Source organism: Pseudoliparis swirei, chromosome 4 (assembly GCF_029220125.1).
Source record: "Pseudoliparis swirei isolate HS2019 ecotype Mariana Trench chromosome 4, NWPU_hadal_v1, whole genome shotgun sequence".
NCBI lineage: Eukaryota > Metazoa > Chordata > Actinopteri > Perciformes > Liparidae > Pseudoliparis > Pseudoliparis swirei.
This window is the reverse complement of record NC_079391.1, coordinates 13,720,233-13,738,500: the sequence shown is the minus strand read 5'-3', so window position 1 is coordinate 13,738,500 and position 18,268 is coordinate 13,720,233. Positions and strand designations below refer to the sequence as shown.

At 42.2% G+C, this 18,268-nt stretch overlaps 1 protein-coding gene across 1 annotated transcript in view; it reads left to right on the top strand.

Annotated features, from left to right (window-relative positions):
* Positions 1 to 130: 130 nt before the first annotated feature.
* Positions 131 to 18,268, top strand: part of ext2 (exostosin glycosyltransferase 2) — a 20,635-nt gene continuing 2,497 nt past the window's right edge. Inside the window, exons 1-14 of the mRNA XM_056412487.1 lie at positions 131 to 219; positions 725 to 1,106; positions 1,202 to 1,425; positions 1,879 to 1,968; positions 2,746 to 2,862; positions 3,120 to 3,306; positions 3,541 to 3,680; positions 3,764 to 3,857; positions 9,433 to 9,564; positions 13,672 to 13,861; positions 15,594 to 15,760; positions 16,383 to 16,526; positions 17,000 to 17,128; positions 17,813 to 17,895. Coding sequence (XP_056268462.1) covers positions 792 to 1,106; positions 1,202 to 1,425; positions 1,879 to 1,968; positions 2,746 to 2,862; positions 3,120 to 3,306; positions 3,541 to 3,680; positions 3,764 to 3,857; positions 9,433 to 9,564; positions 13,672 to 13,861; positions 15,594 to 15,760; positions 16,383 to 16,526; positions 17,000 to 17,128; positions 17,813 to 17,895 — 2,012 coding nt within the window. The 5' untranslated portion in view covers positions 131 to 219; positions 725 to 791. The remainder of the gene's footprint in view (positions 220 to 724; positions 1,107 to 1,201; positions 1,426 to 1,878; positions 1,969 to 2,745; positions 2,863 to 3,119; positions 3,307 to 3,540; positions 3,681 to 3,763; positions 3,858 to 9,432; positions 9,565 to 13,671; positions 13,862 to 15,593; positions 15,761 to 16,382; positions 16,527 to 16,999; positions 17,129 to 17,812; positions 17,896 to 18,268) is intronic.

Here is an 18,268-nt window from a genome sequence, read left to right as displayed (position 1 = left end):
TAGTATGTATTAGGAAATCATGTCAGTAAACCTCCACTCCCACCAGAGGGCAGCACAGCATCTTCCTCTCGAGTCACGAAAGAAGCGAAGAAGAACTGCACCGAAAGGTGTCCATCGCGCTCCGGTTCACGTTCGCTCTGTTTACAAGTGCAGCCTGTTTCCTGTCGGTGAACATGAGTTAAGACCGACGGTTTGAACCCCGTCCAGTTCGGCGCCTTGGTGAGTTACACACGAGTCGAGAGCTGTTGACCACCTGTCGGGTCCTGTGGTGGTTTTATCATGTTTAGTTACCTCAGTTGACGCGAGTGAGTCAACTTGGCGTGGACGTTTACACAGCTGGTTTATTTAGCTAGCGTGAGCTAGCTACATGCGACGTGAGCTGCGGGCAGTCAACTTCCTCGTTACGTTCATTCACAAATACTTATTGTGCTGCTCTTTTGAACATCATCATTCGGTTAGAGAGCTCATGCATGTGTTGCAGTCTTCCCTCGCGTTATGGCCAATTTGTTGTCCTGTCATCGGCAGATATGAGTATTGTATCGTTACATTTACGCTAACTATCGTGTCGCTGACAGCCAAGGCATTGACATCAGAATAGCTTAAACAACTGTATTGTGAATGAGTAATGTGAGCTGACTTATATTGAGATTTAGGAGGAGGCCCTGTAATCGTAACGTCATACAGCACTCCGGGGAGTAACGATGACGTTCCCTTTTCTTCCCAGGGTGACGTCATACTGTACTTCATGGTGTACAGGAGCTGGCATCGATCTGAAGCTCCGTCTGTCAGCCATGTATGCCTCAGGGAAATACAGCTCGCGGGGCCCTGCTCTCATCCCGCGGATGAAAACCAAGCACCGTATCTATTACATCACACTCTTCTCTGTGGTGCTGCTTGGCCTCATCGCCACCGGGATGTTTCAGTTCTGGCCCCACTCCATCGAGTCCGCAGCGGACTGGACCCTTGATAAACGCAGCGTTCACGATGCACCTCTGGTCCACCTTCCGGTCTCCAGTCCTATTCCCGAGAGGGGGGTTCTCAGTTGTCGCATGCACACCTGTTTTGACGTGTACAGATGTGGCTACAATCCTAAAAACAAAATCAAGGTAAATGTCTCTCAAAACAACCCTTACGCGTAAGCATATTATTTAATGTCCTTGTTGAGATTATCCCCCATTTTTTAAAATTGTTTCTTTTGTAGGTGTACATCTACCCTCTGCAGAAGTTTGTGGATGAATTGGGGGTTCCCATCAGCAGCACTGGACTGTCTCGAGAGTACAATGACCTGCTCAGTGCCATCTCTGACAGTGACTTTTACACTGACGAAGTCACCAGGGCCTGCCTTTTTATCCCATCTACTGATGTGCTGAACCAGAACTCCCTGCGTATCAGAGAGACTGCCCAGGCTCTGGCAATACTACCCAGGTAAAATGTTTACACAAGAAAATAATTATTGTCTTGTTTAAATTCAACTGTGCATTAGAGTTTCTCTTTTTTGCCCTTTGCTAGCCCTTTTTATGAACTTCTCACTCAAATTACTTTTACTTATTAATTAATACCTGTGTTGTTGTCATCTCAAATAAATATTAATAATAGATCTCAAATGTATCTCTGGTCACTTAACAATGTATATTGAGTAAGCATTTTAAGATTTGTTTTTTGTGAAGTGATACTTCAAAGTTTCTCTTTTCTGGCCAACATTAAAACAAAATTAGAATGTACATAAACAGTGCAATAATAAAATAGAGAAAGCAATCTATTTTTTTAAAAAGGGAGTGTTTGATAATTGTTTTAAACAATTCTTTTCTATTTTTTTTGTTCAAGTATTTTTTTAATTAATGGATTCCTCCAGCACTAATCTTGTGTTTGTTTTGGTAGATGGGACAAAGGGATGAATCACCTACTTTTCAACATGTTACCCGGAGGCCCTCCAGACTACAATACTGCTTTGGATGTGCCCAGAGACAGGTAAGCTATCGTACATCTTGAAAGCCATCTTAATATTATAGAATGTGTTCATTATAATCTACATTTAATGAAACAAAACAGTGCCATCAACTGATACTTTTAAATTCAAAACACCAGAGGAGGGAAGCGTGTTGTCAAGATTAATGTTTTCAGGATTGTGGTCGGCACCTTCGCTCTTGTAGGTAGAAGTCAAAAGGATAAATCCTTGTTTCCTGGTTGGATTAAATTCCTTTTCAAAGTTCAATGGATTTTATATAATAACAATAAAGATATAACATAGTCTCAAGAGGCCTCGATCAGATGTTTTAAATCTAACTATTTGCCAGTGCAGACCTTATGTGTCTCAAGATTTCCTGTAGGCTGTAGTGATGGTTGAGGATAGAAGATGTTGGGTTTTGAAACATCCTTGAGGCAATGAACACCAGCTTTAGCTGTGAGGAATTTCCTTGGCTCATTCAGCTGGAGTCAATTTGGTATGGAGCCTCATCAGAACCAGGTGTGTGACTGACGGTGTGTTTCCACTTTATATTCACTTTGCCTGAGAATAGAACAGAATCCAAAGTACCTTTCATCACCAAGTGGACTACATGGAATATATGGACCAGGTCACTGAGCCCTTCTTGTCTCACATTAGCATTGTTGGGCGCAAAAGTTTTCATTGGCAGCCAATTAATGAATGCTTGAGTTTGTGTTTTTAAATGATGTTCATGCAGCTCATGTCTTTTGAAATCCCCGAATGGTTGAAGCATTGTTACAATCCAGGGCCATTTGTTTCAGAGCGCTGCTGGCTGGAGGCGGTTTCTCTACATGGACCTACAGACAAGGTTATGATGTCAGCATTCCGGTTTACAGCCCCCTCTCTGCGGATGTTGAGCTGCCTGAGAGACAACCAGGGTGAGCACAGCTCTCACACATATTATCTTGTTTGCATATCATGACTAGATCACAGTCACTTTACTTAAGTTATCCATCAACAACCTTCAGAAAGTGTGCCAAGGGAACATACTGATCTGTGATATAGATTGCGAAATAAAATATAGTAATTTTGGTTTATCAATCCTCTTTCGGCTAATCTTGATTGAGGAGTAATTTACAGTCAACAATATAAAGTAGGATAACCAGCAGCTTATCTCCTGTCTGCTTTCCCGCAGGCAACGCCGCTACTTCATTCTGTCTTCACAAACTGCTATCCACCGGGAGTACCGTGCTGAACTGGAGCGCTTGAAGGAAGAAAATGGAGAAGCGCTGCTCCTCCTGGACAAGTGTAGCAACCTCTCTCAAGGTGCACGAAAACGCTGCTGCAAGGGGCAGGTGTACGACTACCCACATATCCTGCAGGTGGGAAGCACGGCTGCATTAAAACCATGTCATACATTGTCACGCTGCACTTTGGTTGTTAAATACATTACTTTCATAAAATTCACAGCAAGAAAAGTCAACCACCAACAACCAGTGCTTGTTATAGACAATGCAGTTAAAGATTCTGAAAATGTTCTTTCGTTGTAGAACACATCTACAACTGTGAACATCATTCAATCCCTTTAACAACGAGCTCCCAATGTGTTTCCACAGGAGTCTTCATTCTGTGTGGTTTTGCGCGGGGCGCGTTTGGGACAGGCCGCCCTCAGTGATGTGCTGCAAGCCGGCTGTGTCCCCGTCATCCTGGCTGACTCCTACATTCTGCCATTCTCTGAAGTACTCGACTGGAAAAGGTAAGTCCGGAACGGTTGAAACAACAAATTTGACCATCTGCCATTTTCGGGGTAACAAATGTAATGTTTCTGCTTCTGCACAGGGCATCTGTGGTTATTCCAGAGGAGAAACTGTCGGAGATGTACACCATCCTAAAGAGTATTCCTCATAGACAAGTCGAAGAGATGCAAAGACAGGTAATGTGGTGAAGAGAAAATGTGTCTTCGGTAACCGTTGTGGTTAGAAGTGTTGCCACTGCGGTTGGATCACTTGCATGTGTAAGATGCGCCCGTACCTTTTACCAACCGAGCAAGTCAGTGGAAGCCAAAACACATTTTATGTGACGGGCAAAAGACAAACATTTGGATACCAGCCTTACTTTTGATAATGTCCTCTTTTGCTCAGTCTTCATTTTAAACAGCTTTCAGAAGACTCAACTGTGTTGCTTTTAGGTTGAGTGCATCGCATTGGAGACGGCTCACGCTCTTGTTTCATTTGATATCTGCATTGAGCCACAATAAACAAAAGTGAGAGCAGCTTTGAGAGAAGTGTAGCAGTTCAGCTGCTCCTCGTTCCCTTGTATCAACTGAAGTCCATTTACTAATTATACTGACCAAACAGACATTTTGGGCCCAGGGCTCAGACGAGCTTGGGGTTGGATTACACCAAAAAAGCTCACTCTGCTAACTCGGTAGCACTGGTCTGATATTGTCCTCCAGTATTCCTGTCGCAGCTCCGTTGGTCTGCAAATGGATTGAATCGCTTCCTCCACAGAAATAATGTTGCTATTAATTTAGTGAAACTAATGGTATACCACAATATAGGATTTTACTCTGGTGTTGGTCACAGACTACACTCTAAAACCACACTAGAAGCATGTAATGTCCTGTTGTGTGGATGATTCTTCAAAAAAGAATAATCATACAATTATGTTGTACCTACATTAAACAATCTTTGAAGATGATGTAAACCTAAAGGCTTCCAACACATTCTCTAAACAGTGTCTTCTAGACAAAAAGTATTATAAAATCAAGTTGCCTGCATCCTACTTGTTTGGCTTAATTTCATACTTCATATTGAAGTGTGTCTCACACTGCAGGAACACAAATGTGAATGGACATTCTCTGAAATGTGTTTGGGACATTAGTATCGTCCATCTCAACAAGCATGTTTGTTCTGCAGTGCTGTAACCATTCCGTGTCTGTTGTACCTTCGTGTTGGATGAGTTCATTTCAATTCTAATCTTTGTGAGAAAACAATGTTGTGATTTCTTAAAGCAGAAAAGCTGAAAGATTGATTTATGTTGTTAAGCTGATGTATTTCACTCGTTTTGCCAACAGAGGGCTCAGCAGCCTTTGCTTCCATGTTGTGATTACAAATGTAAACTAGGAATTCTCCACGCAAAATTACTGAAAGCAAAACCCATATAATGAACAACTTATATCATACTTTTTTAGTATAGTTCAAGTTTTTCTTAAAAAGTATACTCGCTCCTTTTAAAACCTGCTGCTCCAAAGAAAATGAATTAGTAAAGTCGTAAAGTCTCAAGTGTGTTTGATTCACTCGTATATTGATATGTAAGGAGTGCAGTTTTAGTTCATCCTGCAGGAACAGGACACATTGGGATAAGCCACAGTTAAGCTTCCAGCCGAAGTCAGCCAAACTCATTTTCAAATTTGAGATGATGTCATGGCATTCATTTAGGTCACATTTTCGAAGGTCACATACTAAACAGCTGAGAGGTTGACAGTGCTCAAGAGAGAAAACTGAGCTCATGTTTGTGTTCTGACTTCCTTGAGCCTCGACTATGTGGTCATATCCTCAAAATAAGACACATACAATACATACCTTTATTGGATTAACCCAGCCAAATCGGTTGTTTTATGAGCATATATAAGATGGGTTCAACTTACTCATCTTTTCCTCCACTGCCACCTTGGTATTGAGCATCAACAAGCTTTTTCTTTCAGTCTTTTTGATCCTACCGGTCTTCCAAACTGTTTGGTATCCTCCCAGATGTCCACCATGCAGCACAGCCCACGGTCCTCTCCCTTACAGCAAACGCCGTCTGCTATTCTTCAGTCAGTCTACTTTTTCAATCAATCCCCTCAGATGGAAAAGAACTGCCAGCCACGATGATGATGGATGTCAGTTGCTTTTTGATCAGTCAGATATTTAATAACATTTTCTTAATTGAGAGGTGCATATTTGATATCATTGAGCGATCAACTGAAGTTCTCTATCCGACTCATATTCTCTTAAATATGAGATCTAAAGTGTAAATAGTGACATGGGATAACTTTGTTGCTCTGCAGAATGTTTAGAGCTACACAAACTACTTTTTATTTATTGGGGGCGGCTGTAGCTCAGTGGGGTAAGAGGGCCGTCCTGCAACTGCAAGGTTGTGGGTTCGATCCCGGCTCTCCCCATTAGTTGCAAGTCAAAGTGTCCTTGAGCAAGGCACTGAACCCCCAGTTGCTTCCCGGGCGCATCACTGCAGCCCACTGCTCCTTAATAACTAAGGATGGGTTAAATGCAGAGAACTAATTTCCCCTTGGGGATTAATAAAAGTGTATATTTATTTATTTACTTCAGTGAAAGAAATAGTCTTATTTTCTCCTAAACGTTCCCTTTTACTTAAATGTAAGTAATAATGAGTGCATAAAAACTCAGTTACAATTAAAAGTCCGACATTCCAAATTTGACTTGGGTAAAAGTAGAAAATTCCTAGCTTAAAAATATTCTTCGCAGAGCATTATAAGGGATTCAGAGCATTACTATTGCAGCAAACAATTATTTTCTCTCTCTGTGTGTGTGTGTGTGTGTTTTTTTTTCTTTTTCTCTCAGTGGTTCTACTCGCATAGTTGACATAGCCGGGCTGACTGCGTGTGCTTTTAGAGCACCTTGGTGTGTGTCACTGGTCCGCTCATGGCCTGCCGCTCTTCACTGCTCGTATGGCGGTCCCAGCGGACAGCGTTGTCTGGCAGCGTAGCTCCAGACCCCGGTTCCCCCTCATGTTCACACTGTTGCCACTTTTGCCGTAGTTTGTGCTGTGAGCTGCCGGCTCAGGTTTCACCACGTTAAGACCTGTTGAGATGCATTTAAAATGCTCCTGATCTTGTATTACGGACCTTTAAAGGACCACAAGTCAATTTTAAGAATGATAAATATATTGTTGTATTATAATTATTGACACATTAATATATAAACCAATTATGCAGCTGGTAAAACTGGAGCAGGTAATTTAATCTATAAAAATACATAATTCGTAAGTTGATTGTTGTTCTATATTAGTTATTTTTTGTATTAACTAGAATCTGTAATAAGTAACGTGATGTAAAATGAACAATGTTATTATTGTGAACAGGTCTTGTATGTGAATATAGAGATGTTGTGATCACAGTTAAAAGTGAAGTGCTAATAAATCGTGAGCAAAACAATATTCCCGGTGAGCAGCTTGCATGATTGACTTGGTTTCACTTCTGTTTTTGATTATGTCAAAACCACTAATGATTACCTGGTTCTGTCCACAGCTCACTGGTTACCAATTCAGGTCTATAGGTTAAATCATCTGTCAGGCACTTGACAACTTCCTCTGAGCGACAAAAAGTGATGCAGACTACTGTAATACAAACTCTTTTGATCATCTCTTTGACCTTATATTTTAAACAACAAAGAAGTGAGTGCTGCTTGGGTACTCGCTCCACTCAGGTTTTTTCCGGTTTTAAACAGGCGTTGCAGCGGAACTATTTTTCGTTTGACTTGCAGAGGAATACATTTCTGACATGACTCATGGGGTTGTTTGCATTGTTCCTCAATATTTGCAGCAGGTTTATAATTACAGTTTGCATGCATGAAACGTAATATTTATTTTTATTTTGGTTGGTTAGAGTTGCTATATTTGCTGCTACACAAACAAACAAAGCGTAGACTCGAGGTTGGATGCTGCGAATGGAAGATGGTGTAAAAGGATTCTCTTCCTCGCTTAGAAAACTGTCTCTTCCATTCTCATAAAAATTCCTGCAGGCGCTGAGAGAGTGTGGAAAGTGGTGCTATGGGCCTTTGGGCCAGCATCCCCCCCAGTCGGAAAAGAAACTTTCATTACTGGTTGATTTATGGGCCGTTGGGATTCTCCCCTGAGATGAGATTAGAGTCTTTTTGGATTCCCTTTACCCCTTCTATGAAAATATATGCAGTTTTTGTGTTGTTGTCCGACTCCAGTTCTTATACTTACACTTTGGAGATGTAGGCAATGGTCCTTCTATGTTCATGTGCAACTAAAGATGGTCTTTGTTTGGGGCACACATAAGCCAAGAATACATGCTGTTTGATTGCAAAATGAGGAGATAGAAATCTAGCTGTGTGCGTTACACACACACGTACTTAAATATTCACGTCCTCTCCCCCAGAACTGTGGGCCATTGAGGAGCTGGTGGAGTCAGGTCAGTGCAACACTGGCAGGAGACGGTGTTGTTTGAAGCGTCATTAACTCTTGTCGTGGTCTCGTTCCTCTGGACTGTCCCTTGAAGTTTCTAACTGGAATAGGAGCCTCTAGGGGGCACGGGGGCTAGACCCATACGTCATGTAGCTCTAAGTCGATCAGTCTATTGAAACGTTCATGTTCAGTTCATGAACCCTATGTCATTTCTTTTGAATGTCTCGACGCTAACGCCTCTGAATAAACAAATTCAATATTATTTGTATTTTTCATCTTTGCAGTCCTAAAAAATGAGGACGTGGAGTGAGGGCGGTCGGAGTTGAGTATTCCAGCGGCCAATGTGATGACAATAGGATACGGGTTAAAAGTTCAGTTATCATTAAAGTCTGCTTTTCACATCAGAGATCTGCTGAAACAAAACAGACACAGTCCAAAGAGTTTTTAGAGAGCTTTAGAGGAAAAGTTGTTCAAGGTCAGGAGGCTGAAGAGGGCCACAAAATTGTCTTTAAAGACTCCGACTGGGGGGAAATCTGGATTTTACAGCTATGACTTCAGACTGCTGTGATCTTCTGACATGAGGTGACTGTACATCACAGCATAAACTGAGTGACTAAAAACAGTTGTATAAGCATTAATAACATAACAGTTCCATTAAAAACAATCTTATGAAATTTAACGGTCAATCCTTTGTGGCGGGGTCTGTATCAGCACCCTGCCCTCTGCCTGTATTTTCTTATTTTTGCTGTTTCTGGGCGTCAAGCTAACGCTGAATAAATGCATAAACCGACCAGGTGCCAGATCATGAGCACGCATCCAAGAGGTAGCTATGACAATGTTGGACACGTAATGCGAGTATAGAGAGTCGCAATGCCAAGTGGACAAAGATTGTTCCAAAATAAAAGTGGGTCTTGGGGTCGGCTTCGCTGGCGAGCGCCTCTCACCGTGGTCAGGAGGGAGTGCCCAACTTTGAATGTTGTGTTTACAACCTGCTCATTGTGCCCTTAAGGTCAATTGTTGTAGTCCACCTTAAGTATTACTCACAACTTATCATATAACTCAACAAATAACTTTTTTTTATTGACATTTCCGTTATGGTGACGAATCATAGAAACAAATGCAACGTTTTCACCAGTATGCAGCATGTTTTAAAAATGAAAAGATGTGTTTTCTCATCAATCAATGCAAATATATAATTCTGCCTCTCTGTGAAAGTTGAACATAAATATACATTAATACACATTTTGTTAAATGTTTAGTGCAATGCGAAGCTCTTTTATCCCGCCCATTTGTGTCACTTTGGTACAATTTAAAAAGTCTGTTCCATCTGTCCAAAGGCACACTGGTTCTGGGAGGCCTACTTCAGCTCCATGAAGGCTATTGGCTTGACAACGCTCCAGATCATCAATGATCGCATCTACCCGTATGCTGCACGGACGTATGAGCAGTGGAACAATCCACCCGTGCTGGTAAGTAACTCTGTAGACCTGATGTTCATGTGCTTTTCCACTCTAAGTATTTGTGACTGTAAGCCAAGTGACTTTTTTGCTCCGTCCCGATGCGCCCCGTCTGCGACGCCCGAGACGGAGAGCCGAGAAGTGTTAACGCGACACGTAGAGACAGAAATGACATGCTGGTGTGTAGAGACGATCAACAACAGACGGCTGTTTAGTTTAATAAAAGAACAAAGACGTGCTATAGAGAGTTTCAGGGGGGCGGGGCAATTTTTTTTAATGTAATGCGATCTACCAACACTACGTCGCGATCGACTGGTAGGTCGCGATCGACTGGTAGATCGCGATTGACGTATTGAGCACCCCTGCGCTAAAGCGTCCCCTCTCTCCTGGGCCTAGTAAATCGAAGCCTCTGTGGAAGAGTGACGGAAGGTGCCTTCAGTCTTTCTGAAGCGCCACACATGCTGCGCTTCACAGTTTGGTAAACACCCAGCGAGCTCTGAGGCTGCCAGTTTGTGTCAGCAGTTCTGCTCGAGGAGGATCCCTCCGTTGTGGTGAAAAATAAGTTCCTGTATGTCTGTCATGTGTTTGTAGAGAGTATGCTGGATGTGAAGAATGGTGTGTTTAGCATCCCTGTGGTTGTGGGACTTTGTGGCTGCAGACAGCTTGGCTGGGCGACCATCTCTCAGGAGTTGTTAATCAGTACAGTCTGATCGAGAGTCTGTGGGGTAGAGGCGTGTCCACTTGGGCATGCGTGTGGATGCATAATGGTGTCTTTGCATCTGTCAAATGTCTACAAGTAGCTCAGTATAAGTAGAGCCACTTAATTGCTACGTTTAGAGAGATGGCAGTGCAATCAGGTTGCGCTGGTGTAAACAAGAGTGCTCTGAGGGGTGTTGTTTGATGTTGTCATTCAGGAGTAATAGATGTACAGTCAAGCTGCCCATGGTTGTCTGTTTTTTCCTCGGAGCAGATAGTCTGCAGTTGTTTGTTTGTAGATTGTTAATCAGCAGCTACACCTGACATTGCTTTTATGTCAAAGTGTCCAATCCATCAGTACCACTCTGGTCTCGAGGTTCGTTCAGACCCAGAGGAGGTTAATTGTGTCGGGGTACAGACCTTTGGCCATTTAGAGATAGGAGATGAGGTGTCTTCTCGATGGATTTGGTGAATGGATGGTGAGAAGAACTTGCACAGAGCACTAAATAAATCAGGCAGACAGTTTCCCCCCCTCTCCTCCTGTCGTCTTACGGCTGGTAATTGAAAGCACATTTCCCAGGATTGCTGGTGCTTTTGGAGAAGTGGGGTGTGTGGGGTTCAGCATACAGGACAGGCTGCTTTTTGTTTTGGAGCTGTAGTTAGTGGGCATACTTGTTAGGTTTCCACATTACAGTCGTAGCATCTTAGAGTAAACGATAAATGTTGTGGTGATTGGTGCTTGGGCGTGAGAAAGTCTTATTTGATCACTAACTTAGATTTTAAAAGTGTTGAATCTGTTCTCTTGCACACTAGTTTTAAAAACTGTGGTGAAGTGTTAACTTTCAACCTTATTTTTCGTGTGTTTCCATTTTGATACTGATTAACTATGTTCTATAAAGTATATCATGCTATGTTCACACTACGAGGGACACAGCAACGGGCTACAGCTGGCTGCTGCGTGATGGACGCTACAAAGACACACGTTTATATTTCACCATTTCCACTGTTTACACACTATGAATGGGAATTCTTTAAATACTCTAAAACTGAAACTCAGCAGTGTTAACCTCAGTCCTTTTCTTTTGAAAACCAGTTAGCTGAAATAAAGCAAAGATGATTAAAAAAAAACACCACTGTCCTAATACTGATGAAGATGATGCTGTATCTTGGGTTGCAACTGTGATTGCATCGCTGATATTCAATTCAGTTTATTTGTATAGCCCAATTTCACGAATTACAAATTTGTCTCGGAGTGCTTTACAATCTGTACACATAGACATCCCTGCCCCAAAACCTCGCATCGGACCAGGAAAAACTCCCAAATAACCCTTCAGGGGGGAAAAAAGGGAAGAAACCTGCAGGAGAGCAACAGAGGAGGATCCCTCTCCAGGATGGACAGATGCAATAGATGTAATGTGTACAGAAGGACAGATTTAGAGTTAAAATACATTCAATGAATATGACAGAGTGTATGAATAGTTCATAGTAGGCATATTCCACGATGGAGACCTCGACGATCCATCAGGCAGATGGCGGTGGGGAGGAGGCGGAGTCTCAACAGTGGGCGGAGTCTCAACAGGACAGTGGCGTAGTCAGGAGCAGGAATTCCAAGACCCAGACCTCGATGATCCATCAGGCAGATAGATATATATCGTCTCATAGTCCCGATGACCCCATGAGGCGTGAAGTCAAAAGGACTCCGGGGAGAAAGCAGAGTTAGTAACGTGTGATTGAGAGATGAAAATTCATCCTTAAGGAGAGAAAAAAGAGGAGATAGGTACTCAGTGCATCCTAAACATCCCCCGGCAGCTATAAGCCTATAGCAGCATATCAAGGGGCTGGACCAGGTGAACCTGATTCAGCCCTAACTATAAGACTGTCAAAGAGGAAAGTCTTAAGTCTACTCTTAAATGAGGTGACTGTGTCTGCCTCCCGGACTGAAATTGGAAGCTGGTTCCATAAAAGAGGAGCTTGATAACTAAAGGCTCTGGCTCCCATTCTACTTTTTAAGACTCTAGGAACTACAAGTAGTCCCGCATTTAGTGAGCGTAGCTCTCTAGTGGGGCAATATGGTACTACAAGCTCCTTAAGATATGATGGTGCATCACCAAGCAATGCTTTGTACGTTAAGAGAAGAATTTTAAAAGTGATTCTTGATTTTACTGGGAGCCAGTGCAGAGCAGCTAGTGCAGGAGTGATGTGATCTCTTTTCTTAGTTTTAGTGAGAACACGATTTGATATAATCTACCAGTACTGTACTTCTGGATCTGTGTACATAAGTAATAAATATATGTGTGAATGTGGTAACGTTGAATGTAAAAATGTACTTGTGTTTTAGTGTTTAGACGGATAGGACAGATTTGTTTGATCTTCATCTTATCTTGCTCATAATCTACATCCCTTATAAAAAAATAAGGAACCACTCAAGCAGTTCAAATAACCAAATAAAATGCCTCTTTTCTTATTTTAGTGTCAGTTTAAAGTATAAAAACAAATATACTCCCTCAGATCTGTTTGTGACATAATGAGCTGTGGCTTTCTTTTCATCTAATTTATTCTGTTTGACAAATGACGTAAGTGGTCTCTAACCTCTTTATTGTGTTTAAATGTGCTCGGTAAAAGTGTTAGTTTAATTATTCCCCCCTCTGCTTGTTTGACAATGTGAGACGGAAGTTTCCACTTGCCAGTAAAGTGTGTTTTTATTGGTGATGGAGTCACTGATGTCGTCTGAAAGGCAGTGGCTGTGTTGATGCTTTGGAAGGAGCCACATAATCACTGTGTTGCCACCTTGGCGCAGAAGAGGAACAGAGTTTATATGTACTTCAAGAAGCCCACAGAGTTACTGTGTTGGATTCGCTCTCGTTGCTCCTCTCAGTGTCGCTGTAACCAGGGTGGAACATCTGTGCAGCCTTTGAAGAAGTTAATCAGGAGTGGCCCCGTGTGATCCTGTATTTGCTGGTGTTTGAGTAGCACATGCTTGTAAATGAGAGGTTCAGTTCCTCTTTTTATTTAACTTGACAAAACATTATTTGTAAACAAAAACATTATTGTTTGCACACAGACAACAGTAGTTGTGCTGGATTTGGTGTCGCTGTAATGTCACCTGTGGCTTTCTTACTTGGCGTTCTGACTGGAAGCTGTTGGCGTCCTGTGCTCTGCTTCTGTTAACCTCTGATGGACATTATTGGATGAATCTTGCTCCATAATAAAAACCACAATCTGGAAATGACTGCATGTGACCTCACCGACCAGTGAAGCACTATTATAGTGCATAAAATCATGGAACACATGGCAGACGGGGTTAACGCAGAAGACATGAGGCAGAGGGCCCTACAGCAGCTTTCCACAGAAATGAAAAGGAATGGATGAAAAAGAAGACGTTTGTGGCCTAAAGACTCTTTGTTTGTTTCCCATCTCGTGTAGAAGTGGGCCAGTGTGAACAGCCCTCTGTTCTTGCCACTCATCCCACCGAGAGCCCCTGGGTTCACTGCAGTGGTGCTGACCTACGATCGCATTGAGAGTCTTTTCCGGGTCATCACAGAAATTTCTAAGGTGCCGAGCTTGGCTAAGCTGCTGGTGGTGTGGAATAACCAGAACAAGAGTCCTCCTGAGGGTGAGTGTAACAATAGTGTTGAACACTGAGTTTAGGTGTCTGTCTTTGGTTAATGTTCATTTATGATGATGATGACTACCACAGTGTCAGTTGTAGTCCATCATTGATGTGTCATAGTAAGCTCTTATTAGTTGTTATTTATTACACCTTGTGTTGAGATTATTGCCTTATTATGGCTATTAAGTACACAACAGTCATTCGTGCCTTTCCCCATTGATTGCTTAACTTGGACTCAGACTGTTCTGGACCTGGAATTAAATCGGTCCTGCTGCTGTAAGTGTTGGCAAATGTAATGAAGTAATGAGACTACTTTGAAGTGCTCCTTTGTGGCTGTGAGTTGCCTTTTCATTAGAGGCATCAGAGGCGCCTGGCTGGAGCTTTGTGACCTATTAGAATTAACTGGGGGCCAATGACGGGTCAGGCTCATGAGGCTCAGTCCAATATGAAGGCCGAGTCCCACATTCGCACCGTGCTTTGATCTGATGTGTTTACAGGCTCCTATCCTCTGCTCCTCCTCATCTTTTTGAAAGAAATTCCTGTAAAGTAGGGTTTAAAAATAAAAATATATCGCATTGCTGCCTTTTCTGTTTGCAAGGCTGAATATTTTTTTCTAATAGACTTAATTGACATTATGTTTAACAAATGGTCTTAACCCGTTTGCAGTGTTTGAATCTGCTCTAATAAAGTATCTCTTGACTATTTTAGAAGCCGAAGCGGCTCTAAAAGCCACAGCTCAGAACATGGAATTTAGTTGCGTTGCTTCTTGAAGACAGTTCAGGAAGTCACAGAAGAATTAACCGTATTTTCATTTTGACCCATGCCGAATTTGTTTTCAGTCACATAATAGCCTATAATACCCTCAATCCTGCTGTCTCTTATAAAGAAATAAAAGAGGAGATGACGACAACATGGACAGACTGAAAGGAGCGTTTAACATTGCCGTTTTAGCGAGAATAGCTTTTGACAGGAGACCTCAGATGTGGTTAGACGGACCTGAAGCTCTTCTCATAAGCTGCCAGTTCCCAGTCCCCCCATTAATGAGGGGACACATTCCGTGTGATCTGTCTTTGCCAGAGTCCGTGCCATGGACACTGCCCAAGACGTTTGAAATGCTCCCCTGAAAAAACACTTGATCTTGAAGAATTCTAGTGTGGTTAGATTTGCACATGCTTGAGGTTAGCTTAGCTATATGAGTCGGGGAAGTTAAACTCCCAGAGCACGGTTTTCCGCTGGCTTGAGAGACTTCAAATGTCCTTCAGTGGTTAATAATATCATCATTTCTCACCCAACTTTAGACACATTTTTAAAGGCTGAACAATATTTAGAAATATCGCAGCTATCGGCCATATTTATAAATGTTATTCAGCCTATAAAAATGCATTATAGTGTGACATACTGTGTATATGCATCTATGTAGATGCAACTAACAATTTGTTGAAATGATTACATTTGCGGATTATTTTCTCAATTAGTTGATTAATTACTTAGTTAATGAAATATCAGAAAATAATGTAAAATCACAGTTGCCCAACTACGAAAATTATTTTGTCCGACTAATGGTCTAAACTAATTGTCATAAATAAAAAATATAACCAACAAATATTTGCATTGGGACGCTTAAACCAGCAATGTTTTTTGCCACTTTAACCAAGTAATCGGCTAAATTGTTCCAGTTTTGCACCTATGTGTATAAAACTCTAAATGCTCTTAATGTTTTGTTTCCGCTCTACAGAGTCTCTTTGGCCAAAGATTGGTGTTCCTCTCAAAGTCGTGCGAACGAAAGAGAACAAGCTGAGCAACCGCTTCTTCCCCTACGACGAGATCGAGACGGAAGCTGTGCTTGCGATCGACGATGACATCATCATGCTGACATCTGATGAACTGCAATTTGGCTACGAGGTGAGAAAAAGACCCTCTTTAAAAAATGAAAATGTGAAAAAGAAAGAAAAACTTAACCTTGACTATTCTTTCCCATCTTTGCTCTGACGGCACGTATGCAGAGACCCATTTCAAGTTGATCCCAGAGTTTAAAGTCATTCAAGGGGATTACAGTCTCATTCTGCTTTCGTTGGGGATTTGACTGCCTGCTGAACGTGTTTGATGTGTGAGGGATGATGACAGGTCGAGAGCTGATGCTTTCCATGCCCACATACTTGTCGGGCCCCACTTAGCCAGGCACACTCACCTGAATCCATTTAGAAGCCATTTAATAAAATTGTGCTCAGTTTAAGGATAATTACATGGAATTGTAGGCCGGACAGGGGATCTGTCTAACCAGATGATCCGACTGCTGGTGTCAAGCCTGAGATCTTCAGCCAATCACAAAGCTACTTCTGTCAGTTGTGATTTTTTTGGGGTTCAAACAAAAAGGTTCAGAGATATTTTTAAACTAAAGACTACAATTTAAGTTCTTAAACTCCCTTTAAAACACCCCTTAATCACTCACGTTTTAGTGTAAGACAACACCTTTAGTTCATTTCTCAAGAAAAGGGATGACAATCTGTTTCCTGTCCTGGTCCAGGTATGGAGGGAGTTCTCAGACAGGCTGGTGGGCTACCCAGGCCGGCTGCACCTTTGGGACCATGAAATGGGGAAGTGGAAGTATGAATCGGAGTGGACTAACGAGGTCTCCATGGTTCTAACTGGAGCCGCCTTCTACCACAAGGTGACATGGGAAAAGCCTGAAATGAAGAAGTTTTGGCTGCCTGAGCTCTGCCTCTTTCAGACACATTTATTACTGGTGTTCCGAACGTTTGGTTTTTTGCTAAGTATTAATGTACACAAAGCCAATTTCGAAAAGGAAGTTGTCCATTACATCTGAATGTCGAAATTACGTTTGCAGAAAGGATTGATAAATATCCCGCAGACCTCTATTATGGGTATGCGTCGTATTTCAGGGAAGAAGATTACAGTGATAGATGAGCAGAATGTCATCGGTGGAGCAAGGTTATCTCACTTCTCCTTAAAAGCTCATACACCCACTTAAGTTCAAAGCAAATTCTAGTGCAGTGGTTCCTCCTACATACTCTTGGGTCACCATGTCAAACAGTGTCTGCATTATTGTACATAATGAGTCTGCAGTATATCTATCTGTGACGCCTAGTAATCACTCGCTCATCCGAATCCGTTTCATTCCAGTACTTCAACTATTTGTACACATACAAGATGCCCGGAGACATCAAGAACTGGGTGGACGCTCACATGAACTGTGAAGATATTGCCATGAACTTCCTGGTGGCTAACATCACGGGCAAAGCTCCCATAAAGGTACGTTCGTATCCGACAGAGGGGTGCGTTGAGCTTGCCGGGGAGGCTGACTGGCATCTCTGGGTTTGATCAGCTCTCACCCTTCGACTTCTCCGCCTCTCCCCCTTCCCATCACTCTGTCTGTGCCCAGGTGCAGGGGCCCGAGTTGAAGCCTAGTCTTAACCTTCCCTTATCTCAGTGTCACTCACTGGCACTCCCCCTCTGAGTATGTTATCCTAAGCTCACCGGGGCTCACACACACCCTGCCATCAAATCGCAAGCGGCAAACTTCCCTACGCCTCCAACCGCTCTCCCACCATATCTCCCATATATCGGATTCCTTCAGAAAACACCCACCTCCAACCAACCCCTTCTGTCTTCCTGCCTCAGTGTCTCTCACTTTCTTCTACACACACACATACACACACACACACACTCACAGGTTCAGAACGTTGGGTGCCGGCATGCGTGGGGGTTTGGATGTGATGGAAGTTAGACAGAGGAAAGCCATTCACCATATATCTCTCCAACTGTTGAGATTACTTTTTTTCTGCAAGCTCTGCGCAACAAAAGTTCTTGTAGGATGTCACCGACTTATTTCATCAGACTGGACAGTTTTATTCGCGTCTGTCTTTGCTGTTCAGGTTTAACAAACGGTTGTCGTGAGCTGACATTACTGTGTGTCTTTGCTCTGCTTCTGTTTAGGTGACCCCCAGGAAGAAGTTCAAGTGCCCTGAGTGCACGGCCATTGATGGACTGTCCCTGGACCAGACGCACATGGTGGAGAGGTATGACACTCGTTTTGGAAATCATGGATGAACTGAGCAAATAATATATATATTTTGTGTGTGAGGACAACTGGAAATATGTTGTTGCTCTGTTTGTGTCTGTAACTACAGCCGTGTTGCATGTGTTACACCTACCACATTACTTTGGTTTGGTTTTGTGCAGAAGTAGTTATTATAGCTGTCGTCTTAAGTTTGTATCGTTTAAAAAAAAAAAATCTAAATATGTATTTCAATTTGGTAAACAAAATATGAGCAAAAATTATATATATTAAAAAAAATGTTTACAAAAATGGTGTTTAACAGTGAAGTACAGTAAAAAAATAATATTAGGCCTATATTATTTTTAAATTCTTCCACCTACAAAAAATTACTG